Source organism: Narcine bancroftii, chromosome 13, assembly GCF_036971445.1.
Source record: "Narcine bancroftii isolate sNarBan1 chromosome 13, sNarBan1.hap1, whole genome shotgun sequence".
NCBI lineage: Eukaryota > Metazoa > Chordata > Chondrichthyes > Torpediniformes > Narcinidae > Narcine > Narcine bancroftii.
In genome coordinates this window covers 46,197,029-46,211,036 of record NC_091481.1, presented here as the reverse complement: position 1 = coordinate 46,211,036, position 14,008 = coordinate 46,197,029, and the positions used below count along the sequence as shown (strand labels likewise).

The window sequence follows — 14,008 nt, the reverse complement described above, 5'->3', positions numbered from 1 at the left end:
TCCTCCTCTGACTCACTTTCAGTAAGCTCCTCCTCCTCTGACTCACTTTCAGTAAGCTCCTCCTCCTCTGACTCACAGCCCGACTCTCCACAAGCTTCTCCTCTGACTCCCAGCCGAACCAAGTAGGCCCAAGCCCCGGTAAGCCCCTGCCTTAAATAGCTTTCAACAAGCTCCTCCTCCTCTGACTCACAGCCCGACTCGCTCCAAGCTCCTCCTCCGACTCCCAGCCGAACCAAGTAGGCCCAAGCACTGGTAAGCCCCTGACTTTAATAGCTTACCTTCGCCTCACTTTCAGCAAGCTCCTCCTCCTCTGACTCACTTTCAGCAAGCTCCTCCTTCTCTGACTCACAGCCGAACCAAGTCGGCAGCAAGCATGTCCTCCTCTTTAATCTGTACAGGTTCCAAGACCTCACTGCTTCTTTTCCTTACTTCCTATGGCTCTGTGCCTGTTTCCTCAGTGAATTCTGATGAAAAAATATTGAATATCTCTCCCATTTCTTTTGGCTCCATACAAAGCCAACCACTCTGATCTCCTAGGGGACCAATTTTTTTTCCCTTACTATCCTTTTGCACTTAATATACCCTTAGGATTTTCCTTTGTGTTGTCTGCCAAAGCAAACTTGTCTTCTTTTAGCTTTCCTGATTTCTTTCTTTGGGTTTTTCTTTCATTTTTATATTCCTCAAGTACCCTCATTTGCTCCATTTGCCTGTACCTGTTGTACTGCTTCCAAACCAGATCCCAAATATCCCTCAAAAATCATGGTTCCTATGCCTTTGTTCTGAGATGGTAAAAAAAAATGTGAGGAGGTTTGTATTGGGAAGTAGCCCAAATCTGACAAGCTGATAAAGAGGGTAGTTAATGGAAGCTGACAAGCTGATGTGTGAAGTGATGCATTATTTTGGGAAATTCAGTGAGGGAATATTCATGTCCCCAGGGAGTATTACAGAGTGGATAGACCTTGATGTATGTCCAAACAGACCTAAAGATGGCAGCACAGGTCAATAAAATGAGGAAGGCATTTTACGGTACAATAAAGGTGTGGATAAGTGACACACTTTGGAAGGTCGAACATGAAGGCAGAAGACATGGTTAATGGCAGGATTTTTAACAGTGTTGATGAAGAGGGATCTTGGAGTCTCTGTCCATAGATCCCTCAAGGTTGCAAGTTGGCAGGGTGGTTAAGTAGGCGTGTTCATTCATCAGAGGATTGAGTTCAAGAGTCGTGAAGTAATCCTGCAGTTGTATACAACTGTGGTTAGACCACACGGCATATTGCATTCAATTCTGGTTGCCTTATTGTGGGAAGGACATAGATGCTTTAGAGAAGGATGAGAGGTGTACAAGATTATGAGGGGGTTAGATAGGTGGACTGCCAGCACCTTTTTCTCAAGCCAACAATAGGAAATACCAGAGAACATCAGTTTAAGGCAGTGGCTTCCCAACCTTTTACTTTTCACTCACATCCCTCTTTAAGTATTCCCTATGCCATAGTGTTCTGTGATTAATAAGGGATTGCTTAAGGTGGTATGTGGGTGAAAAGAAAAAGGTTGGGGAACCACTGGTTTAAGGTGAATGGAGGAAAGTTTTGGGAGACATCAAAGTTGTTTTTTTTATATACAGAGAAAAGTGGAATTGAGTGCATTGCCAGGGGTGATGGTGGAGGCTGGTATAATAGAGACATTTAAAAGACATTTAAGAAAATGAAGAGCTATGGCCTGTGAGGTTGGGAAGGATTAGGCTGATGTGGAGTTAATTTCCAAGGTCAGCATTACATGGTAGGCTGAAGGGCGCAGACTGCTGGAATGTTCTGTTCCAATATCCACACATGTGATTGCCATGTGAAATTGGACCTGGATGCCTGGAGTAGTGAGGTGGCCAAGCTGGAGGTGGGGGGAGGGGTTAACTGATGATGCAACTGTCGACACATTAGGCCAAGGACACTGCCCTGAGGTGACTTGCAGTGAACTCTAACAACCTTGACCATTTACCCGCATAGGAGATTTGACCCCAGCCATTGCAATGGTTTGCCTTTGATGCCCATCATACCAAGGCACCTTCATTCCACAGTTATCTGCCTTAAGACATAGATTTAGGAACAGAAATGGATTACTTATCCACCAAGTCTGTCCTGCCATTTAATTATGAGCTGATCCATTTCCCCACTTAGTGCAACTGCCCCACCTTCTCCCCATAACCTTTAATGCCTGGCTAATCAAGAACCTATCAATCGCTGCAACAAATTCCACAGATTTACTGCCCTCTGGCTGAAGAAATTCTTCTGCATCTCTGTTCTAAATGGACGCCCTTCAACCCTGAAGTTATGCCTTGTGTCAAGGAAAGTAATTATCTCAGTTCTGAGGTTCATGTTTGCACCTGGGCTGTGATGAGGTCTGAAACCAATGGTCCTGAACATCATTGAGCAGGTGATTGGTAACACTGTCAACGATGACTTCCGCTGCTTTATTCGTGGTAACAGAGTGTTCCATGTACAAAATGTACACCCACCATCAAGCTCCCATTTCCACGAATCCTGCATTAGCTGTAATTTTATAATGCATTGACAAGATGCTGTTAACAACACCCAGCTCTTGTTACACCTCAATCTTTCTTTATCATGTTTATCATGTTTTAAACTGCCTGTTGATTTTTGTCAAGAAGTCAATAAACTCACATTTATCAACATCGCACTGCATCTAATAACATGTTACTCCCTTAATCTGCCATAGAGTTAATATGCACAGAACAGGAGCTTCGGCACAACTTAGGCTTGTGTGTGCACGTGAATGTGGAGTGGGTTCTAAGCTGTCAATTTTCCTTGAACTGTATCTCAGCTATCTCAGCACATTGCTGTGGTTCCATCCTTCTGTCATTCTTTGTCTTTGAGAAGTGGGAGTGCTGGACCTACTGGTATATCTTTGGTTTCTGCAGGTATTACCACAACAAGCATTTTGTGTCTGCCCTTCAAAAATAGTATAGATCTATGAAAAGGATCATTTCAGTCTTGATCTCTGTAAGAAAGAAGGCTGAAAGAAAAATGAGTGTTGGGTTTTCACTTTGAGTGTGTTGTTGCAGATGCATCTTTGTGCCTGGGAAGTGATTCATAGGATACTGGACCTTCACTCTGAACTAATATGGGGGCTGGGACTGAACTCATTCTGATATCTGGGCACTGCCTCAAATAAAATCTGGGAATGGTGCAAACCATTCAGAATAGTACTAATCTCATCTACGTATGATAGAGGTGTGGCAGAATACGCAAACTATCTAAATAAAAAAAACATTCAGCAGGACACGATGACCTTCCTTCCAAATTTTCAAAACCCTCTGAACAATCACCCCTGACCCTTGTACATTCCAGAGAATAAACCCTGCCTATCCAATCACTTACCCAATCCTCTCTGCCACGCGCCTCATCCTGCACATTTTCTTTTGCTGCCACATGCTTTCTGCAGTGTGACAACCAAAACTGTGCACAATGTTCCAAATTTAGTCTAACCATAGTTTGGTATAGGAGCAACATGATTCCAAATTCAATTCAATATCTTTTTCTCCTCTCCAGCACTGCTGCACCCAACTTGCTAAAGTCCCACTGTATCCTTAAACAACCTTGTTATCTGCAACCACCGATTTCTGTTGCCTGAAAACTTACAAATTGTGCCCCTTACATTTTCATCCAAGTGAATGATACATTGCAAATGGTAACTGGTCAAGGAGAAGAAAAAAAGATTAAATTTCTAAGTTTGTGTTTTGTGACCAGTGAGATGCCTTATGGATTAATGGTGTAGATTTAGCTATGTAAAGTCTGAGTGAATGACAGGTGAAGGGACCAAGAATTGTTTGACAAGGCATACTGATAACACAAAGGTTTGGGGACAGTACATGACAGGATAGTGAATGTCTTTGGATTAAATGAGTGGGCAGGGATATCACAGGCAGCATGTAGGTTGGGGAAATGTGGGGTTTGCTGGAAATAGTAGAAAGTAAGCTATTTAAATCGTGTAAAATGTGGGTGAACATATTGGAAGGAATAGCAAACTTATGCATGCATTTACAGCAACTGTTGAAGAAAGCAGATGCCCTAGGGTTAGGTTGTTCTGAGGAGAAAGGTCCAACAAAAAGGAAACTTTACTGCAATATGTGGGACTTCAGATACCCCACAGACTCAAGTTGGTAGTGTGAGCTCCTATAGCTTTCCCACTGGGAAAATTCACCAAGTCAACAGGTGCCAAGTTAAGCTAAACACAATCTGAAGAACTCAACAGTCAAACAACATCAGTAGGAAAAGAAAGGTCAAGGTTTTGAGCCAAAACCTTTCACACCATTGGACAGCCAGGTGGGATATGACATGTTGTTCCTCTAGTTTACTTTGGGCCTCACTCTGGCAGCAGTAAGTGTACTTACTGTGCTATCACTTGAAGAACGTGCATCAACCTATATCAATGTATACACAGCATCTGTCTATGTGACCTGCTTTTAAAGCCAGTCTGCATCTATCCTGACTAAGCATGCTCAGGCCTAAGACAACATTTACATAGCTTCTGCACAGAGTGCATGCCCAGGCTGACCAAAACAGCCTGCTTTAACTTACGGAAAGCTTTCTCCCATGTGGTGGAGTTTCTGGTCAAAAATGGAAACACGAAGGATACCCGACAGCAGTGGCAGGGCCTAAATGACATAACCTGTTACAAAACCAAATCTGGCGCAATAGGAGACAGCAAAGCTCCACTTGCAGATTAACTCAATGCCTCTGTACCCTATTCGACCACAAGAACATGGAAGAACCACCAATGTGTACTACCATGATCCTCTCCTATCTGTATCTGATGATAATGTATGGGCTGCCTTCAGAAAAGTGAATCAGAGGAAAGAATCCAGTCTGGATGGAGTACCCAGCTGAGTATTAAAGACAAACTAGCCAATGTTTTCATTTGTATGTTTAAAATCTCACCAGCAGGGTGTGGTACCCGTCTGTTTCAAACAGGTCTCAATCACACCTCAGCCCAAGAAGAGTGTGGTAATCTGCCTAAGTGACTTTTGACCAGTGGCTCTCACATCAGCAGTGAGGAAGTGTTTGGCAACATGGATCCATTCCAATTCACTCACAACAGCTCTATGGCGGATGCCATCTCACTGGCTTAGCATAAAGCCCTGGAATACCTGGACAGCAAAGATGAATAAATCAGGATGCTCATTAACTACAGTCCAGCATTCAACACCATCATCCCCTCAAATTGATCAGCAAACTCCAAGATCTGGTCTTCAATACCCCACTGAGTAATTGGATCCTGGATTATCTCACCACATCCATCAGTATCCACATCGCAGGACTGTGGTCTTAGCTCTCTGCTCCACTTGCTATACACTTAAGACGGTGTGGCATGATACAACAACACTGTCTACATACTCGCTGATAATACTGCAGTAGTGGGTTGTATAAAAAGGAAAATCAGCATAAGGGAGGAAGATTGAAAAGTGGGCTGAATGGTGCACCAGCAACAACCTTGCACTCAATGTCACTAAAACCAAGGAGCTGATTGTTGACTTCAGGAAGGGAAAACCAGTACAATCCAGTGATCATTGGGGGATCAGAGTGGAGAGGGTGAGCAACTCTCAGAGGACCTTTCCAGGACCCAAAACACTAGTGGCATCATGAACAAAGGTCGTCAGCGCCTCTAGCTCCTCAGGAGTTTGCGGAGATTTGGTCTCACATCGGAAACCCTGGCTAATTTCTACAGATAAGTGATGGAAAGTGTGCTGACTGGCTGTATCACAGTCTGGTATGGGAAAACCAATACCCCTGAGTGTAAAGCCCACCCAAAAGATATTGGACACAGCCCAGGACATCACAGGCAAAACCCTCCCCACCGTTGAAAACATACAGGGAAAGTGGCTATCAGAGAGCATCAGCAATTATGAAGGATCCACATCACCTGCACACACCCTCTTCTCACTGCTGCCATAAGAAAGAGGTATAGATACCATAAGACTCGCACCACCAGTTTCAGGAACAGCTCCTACCCCTCCACCATCAGCCTCCTCAACAACAAATTCCATCAGGGAATCTAAGGACTCTTTAGCACCTTATTGATTTTTTTCTTTGTATTGCAGAGTCAGTTTGCATGTATATGTTATGTACTTTTTTTTTGCATGACCATACAACCACATAACCATATAACCACTTACAGCACAGAACAGGCCAGTTCGGCCCTACTAGTCCATGCCGTAGCAAATCCCCACCCTCCTAGTCCCACTGACCAGCACCCGGTCCATACCCCTCTAGTCCCCTCCTATCCATGTAACGATCCAGTCTTTCCTTAAATGTAACCAATGATCCCGCCTCGACCACATCTGCCAGAAGCTCATTCCACATCCCCACCACCTTCTGCGTAAAGAAATTTCCCCTCATGTTCCCCTTATAATTTTCCCCCTTCAATCTTAAACCATGTCCTCTAGTTTGAATCTCCCCCTTTCTTAATTGAAAAAGCCTATCCACATTTTCTCTGTCTGTCCCTTTTAAAATCTTAAACACCTCTATCAAGTCCCCCCTCAATCTTCTACGCTCCAGAGAAAAAATCCCCAGTCTGCACAACCTTTCCCTGTAACTCAGACCCTGAAATCCTGTCAACATTCTCGTGAACCTTCTCTGCACTCTCTCTATTTTGTTTATATCTTTCCTATAATTTGGTGACCAAAACTGTACACAGTACTCCAAATTTGGCCTCACCAATGCCTTGTACAATTTCATCATAACCTCCCTACTCTTGAATTCAATACTCCGATTTATGAAGGCCAACATTCCAAATGCCTTCTTCACCACACCATCTACCTGAGTATCAGCCTTGAGGGTACTATTTACCATAACTCCTAAATCCCTTTGTTGCTCTGCACTCCTCAATTGTCTACCATTCAATGTATATGACCTATTTAAATTTGCCTTTCCAAAATGCAGCACCTCACATTTCTCTGTATTAAATTCCATCAGCCATTTCTCAGCCCACACCTCCAGCCTTCCTAAATCACCTTTTAATCTACGGTAATCTACTCACTGTCCACAACACCACCAATCTTTGTGTCATCCGCAAACTTGCTTATCCAATTCTCTACCCCTACATCCTTCTTCTTTGGCTTGGCTTCGCGGACGAAGATTTATGGAGGGGGTAAAAAGTCCACGTCAGCTGCAGGCTCGTTTGTGGCTGACCAGTCCGATGCGGGACAGGCAGACACGATTGCAGCGGTTGCAAGGGAAAATTGGTTGGTTGGGGTTGGGTGTTGGGTTTTTCCTCCTTTGCCTTTTGTCAGTGAGGTGGGCTCTGCGGTCTTCTTCAAAGGAGGCTGCTGCCCGCCAAACTGTGAGGCGCCAAGATGCACGGTTTGAGGCGTTATCAGCCCACTGGCGGTGGTCAATGTGGCAGGCACCAAGAGATTTCTTTAGGCAGTCCTTGTACCTTTTCTTTGGTGCACCTCTGTCACGGTGGCCAGTGGAGAGCTCGCCATATAATACGATCTTGGGAAGGCGATGGTCCTCCATTCTGGAGACGTGACCCATCCAGCGCAGCTGGATCTTCAGCAGCGTGGACTCGATGCTGTCGACCTCTGCCATCTCGAGTACCTCGACGTTAGGGGTGTGAGCGCTCCAATGGATGTTGAGGATGGAGCGGAGACAACGCTGGTGGAAGCGTTCTAGGAGCCGTAGGTGGTGCCGGTAGAGGACCCATGATTCGGAGCCGAACAGGAGTGTGGGTATGACAACGGCTCTGTATACGCTTATCTTTGTGAGGTTTTTCAGTTGGTTGTTTTTCCAGACTCTTTTGTGTAGTCTTCCAAAGGCGCTATTTGCCTTGGCGAGTCTGTTGTCTATCTCATTGTCGATCCTTGCATCTGATGAAATGGTGCAGCCGAGATAGGTAAACTGGTTGACCGTTTTGAGTTTTGTGTTAATATATATAACAAATAATAGTGGACCCAGGACCGATCCCTGAGGAACTCCACTAGTCACCGGCCTCCAATTGGACAAACAATTTTCTACCACTACTCTCTGACACCTTCCATCCAACCACTGCTGAATCCATTTCACTACCTCCTTATTTATACCTAATGCCTCCACCTTTTTTCCTAACCTCCTATGGGGAACTTTGTCAAAAGCTTTACTAAAGTCCAAATAGACAACATCCACAGCTTTCCCTTCATCAACCTTTTTTGTAACCCCCTCGAAAAACTCAATCAGGTTTGTCAAGCATGATCTACCCCTGACAAAACCATGCTGATTACTCCCTATCAATCCTTGTACCTCCAAAAATTTGTAAATAGCATCCCTCAGAACACTTTCCATCAACTTGCCAACCACAGACGTCAGACTTACAGGCCTATAATTCCCAGGTTTGCATTTGGAAAAGTGGTAATTCTGCCTGGCCCACAGGAAAAAGATTGTCAGGGGTTGCATGTGATGTGATGTATGATGTATGATGCATGATGCTGAACCAAGCCATGAAAGACCCCAACAATGAAGACGCTGTTTACATCCGGTACCGCACGGATGGCAGTCTCTTCAATCTGAGGCGCCTGCAAGCTCACACCAAGACACAAGAGAAACTTGTCCGTGAACTACTCTTTGCAGATGATGCCGCTTTAGTTGCCCATTCAGAGCCAGCTCTTCAGCGCTTGACGTCCTGCTTTGCGGAAACTGCCAAAATGTTTGGCCTGGAAGTCAGCCTGAAGAAAACTGAGGTCCTCCATCAGCCAGCTCCCCACCATGACTACCAGCCCCCCCCCCACATCTCCATTGGGCACACAAAACTCAAAATGGTCAACCAGTTTACCTATCTCGGCTGCACCATTTTATCGGATGCAAGGATCGACAATGAGATAGACAACAGACTCGCCAAGGCAAATAGCGCCTTTGGAAGACTACACAAAAGAGTCTGGAAAAACAACCAACTGAAAAACCTCACAAAGATAAGCGTATACAGAGCCGTTGTCATACCCACACTCCTGTTCGGCTCCGAATCATGGGTCCTCTACCGGCACCACCTACGGCTCCTAGAACGCTTCCACCAGCGTTGTCTCCGCTCCATCCTCAACATCCATTGGAGCGCTCACACCCCTAACGTCGAGGTACTCGAGATGGCAGAGGTCGACAGCATCGAGTCCACGCTGCTGAAGATCCAGCTGCGCTGGATGGGTCACGTCTCCAGAATGGAGGACCATCGCCTTCCCAAGATCGTATTATATGGCGAGCTCTCCACTGGCCACCGTGACAGAGGTGCACCAAAGAAAAGGTACAAGGACTGCCTAAAGAAATCTCTTGGTGCCTGCCACATTGACCACCGCCAGTGGGCTGATAACGCCTCAAACCGTGCATCTTGGCGCCTCACAGTTTGGCGGGCAGCAGCCTCCTTTGAAGAAGACCGCAGAGCCCACCTCACTGACAAAAGGCAAAGGAGGAAAAACCCAACACCCAACCCCAACCAACCAATTTTCCCTTGCAACCGCTGCAATCGTGTCTGCCTGTCCCGCATCGGACTGGTCAGCCACAAACGAGCCTGCAGCTGACGTGGACTTTTTACCCCCTCCATAAATCTTCGTCCGCGAAGCCAAGCCAAAGAAAGAAAGAAAAAGATGTATGTACTCTGACAATAAATCTGAAATCTTTGTCGGCAATATATTAGTAGACTTAAAATTGACAGGAAATCACAAAAATAGGTTATATCTAAATAACGGTACGCAATAGGCAATGTTTTTGGAATATTTTATTTATTAATTTAAAACCACAATATAATTTACATTACATAAAATTTGAAAATTGTATATGAAAAAAAGTTACATGTATATATAAAAAAGAAAACATCCCTCTACCTAACCCCTCCCACCTCCCTACCAAATCCCTTGTAAAAAGAAAAAAAGAAATAGAGAAAAGAATTAGAAAGAGAGAGAAAAAAAGAAAATCGAGAATACCAAGAGGATAAAACATTTATAACATAAATTCTGATTGGAGGTTACCAAGAAGCTTGACCTTCAGAGAGCTTTAAATGTACATACCCACATTTTGCAAATAAGGGCGCCATATTTTCCAGAACAGATGACATTTATTTTGCAGACAATACGTAATCTTCGCTAACAGTATACAACTGTGACATTCTGCATGCCATCTTTCCATACCTAAATCTAGATCTGACTTCCATGATTGTCGCTGTACATTTCCGACAAAGCAGTTTGTGCAAATTCAATTTGATAAATATTTAATTTTAATTTAGGACTTATGACTGATATATTACTCAATAAAAATGACACTAGATCCTGTGGGAATTTGATCCCCATAATTCTGTCCACTTCTAACTAAAAATGTTTAACTTTAGGGCATTGCCAAGTAGAATGCAAAAAAGTTTCAATCTCACATCTACACCTAAATCATAAATCTGAAATAGCTGAATTTAATCTATTTAATTTTTGTGGACTCCAATATAATTGATGTATAAAATTATATTAGACTAACCTATCTCTTACATGTACAATTTTAGTCATATTATTCATAAATAATTCCATCCATTCTTTCTCACTTATTTGTCTATTTCAATCTACTTCCCATCTTCATCTTGATTTATGCACTCCAATTCACTTTGACTAGGTAATGTCAAACTCTGACCTATTTTATGAGACAAAAAAGTTTAAACTGATAATTACAAAATAAAGTATTATTGGATACATTAAATTTATCCTTCATTCGTTCAAATGTTATAAATTTCCCATTCTCAAGACAATCCTCACTCTTCTTTATATCTCTGTACCAAATCTTCAAAAATTGATTATTCATTGAAAATAGAATGTTTATTTTGACCAAGGGGCATTTTTCAAGATATTAAACCTTTCATACCAATTTCATTATCAATACTATTTGACAATTTAACCAAATGTTTCAAAATAAGCAATCCCTGTTTCCAACTAACAAGTTAGAATTCCACTTAGAGGTAAAATCCTGTCAATCCATTCTCTTTACCAACCCAAACAGGAATAATAGGCAAATTTTCTGATTAATGTGATCATCCATAAAATACACCCAAAAGCAAAATCTTTGTTGTCAGATGACTTGACGATAGGAATCAGAGACAGGGAGGAAAGTGTTTTCTCCTGTTATGTATTCCTTGAAAAGGTTGCAAATAAAAATTCAAAAGTCGAATTTAAAAAGCACGTGGATAAATAGGTTACTGATTAATAGGTATTGGGAAAGATGAGGGAATAAAATTTACTTCAAAAGAGCAGCCACAGGCAGAAGGCTGTACAGCTCACTTCAGTTCTACTGTTACGGAGTCCAGAGAACCCCAAAACCCACCAGCAATAGATAGGCCCCAATACAAAGGGTTACTTAAACCAAAGTTGCTTTTAATTATCTTTGCACATGAAACCAGAATCAAAATTTAACTTTTCTCTATTGATTTACTTAACCAACTTAACACCCCTCTAATTCTAAGTGCACATGTGTGTAATCTGTATATAAATGTAGAAAAGTTCTTTGGTTCACAGTCCAGTATCACTGGTTGCAGGCAATTCTTGTACTGTGCACAGAAGTTAGCATTAATAAAGTTCAGCAGGCTTTGAAGCTTAACAGGCAAATGGTTACCACTCAGGAGCGTTCTTGTTGGCTTTCAGAGAGATTCCTTTGTTCTAGGACATCCGCACCTGATTACTTTTTAATCATTCTTGCTGACGAAATTTGCCCCCTTCAGGGTTCTTCAGATGATCCTCATTCTTTCAGGTCACCACAGAGTTCCTTTCAGACAGCCAGTCTTCTCCTTTGACCAGGCCATCTTTCAAAGTTTGTCCCTCTGGAACCGAAGTCTCTGTCGCTCTCCTCTCTCTCACTCCCTCTCACACTCAGAGCAAAGCTGTTCTCCTCTGCCTGCAAAGATCACATGCTCTTCCAGGCAAAATGTGTGTGTGCAACCTGCTCTAACAATCATCCCAAACCACCTTTAAATAGTCTGTCACACTACAATTGTTCTGTAATTCTCTCAGATGGTTATCAGTGTATATGTGAGAAACCAAAGCTTGCTGTGCATCCTGTACTGGGCACTGATTGTGCGTGACTCCTCCTCCATCAGCCAATAAATAACACTTGCCATTACCAGTCAAGGTCTATTCTGCTCATTGGCCCTTTGTTGTCCAATGTAAACAGTGAAGACTCCTTATTCTGATATAATGTCTGCTTATTTTTCAGTGCTCTACCAGCGTGTATTGAAATTGTCCTTGTGGTTTCAGTGTTTGGGCTGAGGACGAAGGCACTGTGAGCTTTCCAGAATTGGTCACTGGAAAGGCAAGTAGAGAATCACCCAAAAGGCAGTGTGCATTTAGCAGTTGGGACAGCAACAGTTAAAGATCTTCAGCATCTGGCTATGTAACATCACAAAATCCATTATATAACTCAGTGTCCAAGGTAACACATACCTTGTGTACATCAAAGCCTCAGTTATAAAATGTACATTACTCTTGTTCCTTTGCAGAACGTGTGCATTGACGTTTTCATTATGGAATGTGCCCATCTCCTTTCATGCTATGGAATATATTTCTGACGTTGACTGTGACAGTCCGATGTTCATGTTTTACCCTTCACAGAATGCTGTTTCACTCCTCGGAGAGCTTTGTTGGTGTGGGCTGAAGTACTGTAGAAGTAAGAACAATCTGCTGGAGAAACCCAGCAGGTTGAGCCACATCAGCGGGAGACAAAGAGTGGGTTGAGACTTCATCAAAATTGAGAGTGCAAAAAGGAGAAGGCCTGAACAATTTTGCACATGTTTCCTCCCTATTCTTCTGCGGCCCCACCTTCATTCTTGTCATCCTTCTTTTCTTCACCAACACCTTGGGGTTCTCATTAATTCTACAGGCCAAGGCTTTCTCATGCCCCCACTGAGGCTCTCCTAAGTCCTTTCTTAACCTCATTCCTGGCTACCATGTACTTCTTATGAGCCCTTCCTGTTTCCTGCTTCCTATGCCTCCTTTTTCTTGACTTGTTGCATGACACAGCTCCATGTTTCTACCATCTTTTCCTTGTCCCAGTGGGACAAACCCATCTTGAACCCTGCACACGTGATCCCTAACCTTCCTCCACATTACATCTGTGCTTTCACCCTTAAATATCTGTTTCCAGTTTATTCTCGCTAGTTCCTGCCTCATCCCTTCATAATTAGCCCTTCTCAGTGAAGCGCTTTCCCAGTTTGACTGTGTGATAGGACAGATTCTATCACCAATGTGTATATGTATATATTGTAGTGTAAGATGATTGTGATTGGCTGAGAGCGTAGCCATGCCTACTAGGAGGTCTTAAAGGGTTGCTCCAAGCCAGATCCAGATCATTCTGGACTGGTCGACCTACATGTGATACGCTCCAGTCTTCTAGTTAATAAAAGCTTTGGTTTGGATCAACAAGCCTTTGATTCTTTCGACGTGTTCTACAATATTATTAACTAGAAAATTTTAAAGGGATGGAGCATATGCTTCGGCTGGAATGCCTCGACATCGACCCACAGTCGGCTACAGCCTCGAATAAATTTAAGCACTGGGTAAGGTGCTTCGAAACATACTTACAACTCTCTGACCCTGCCGTGGTAGAGGACAGCCATCAACTACTAATATTGATGACTACCGAGAGTCTACCAGAGCATTCAGGACGCGACCACTTACACCGCAGCCATGAAGGTGCTGAAAGGGCTCTATGAGCGACCGGTGAACAGGATCTGCGCTCGGTACAAACTAGCGACCAGGAGGCAACAGCCTGGTGAGTCCTGTAGAGTTTGTATTCAAGCACTAAGGGCACTGGGCAGAGACTACGCCTGCACAGACAGAACTGCTATGGAGACCACAGATGATCTCATTCGGGATGCCTATGTGGCCGTGGTCCGATCGAATGAGGTGAGGCAGCGCCTCCTAGAGCATGGGGGAGAAAACCTAGAGGACGTGATCCAGATCGCACGGACAATGAAGGATGCGGTCTTAAGTATGGATGTGTACTCTCAAGGCTGG

At 43.5% G+C, this 14,008-nt stretch overlaps 1 protein-coding gene across 10 annotated transcripts in view; it reads left to right on the top strand.

The window, feature by feature from the left end:
• The window catches only part of tmem107l (transmembrane protein 107 like), a 69,500-nt gene extending 56,086 nt beyond the window's left edge, over nt 1–13,414 (top strand). For 6 of the 10 annotated variants that reach the window (XM_069909474.1, XM_069909473.1, XM_069909472.1 and 3 more), the window contains one exon: nt 12,251–13,414. In XM_069909474.1, coding sequence (XP_069765575.1) covers nt 12,251–12,365 — 115 coding nt within the window. In that variant the 3' untranslated portion in view covers nt 12,366–13,414. Of the gene's footprint in view, nt 1–2,832; nt 2,930–12,209 lie in introns of all 10 variants that reach the window. The other 4 variants (XM_069909471.1, XM_069909477.1, XM_069909478.1 and 1 more) reach the window with 4 other exon arrangements.
• Nucleotides 13,415–14,008: the final 594 nt, after the last annotated feature.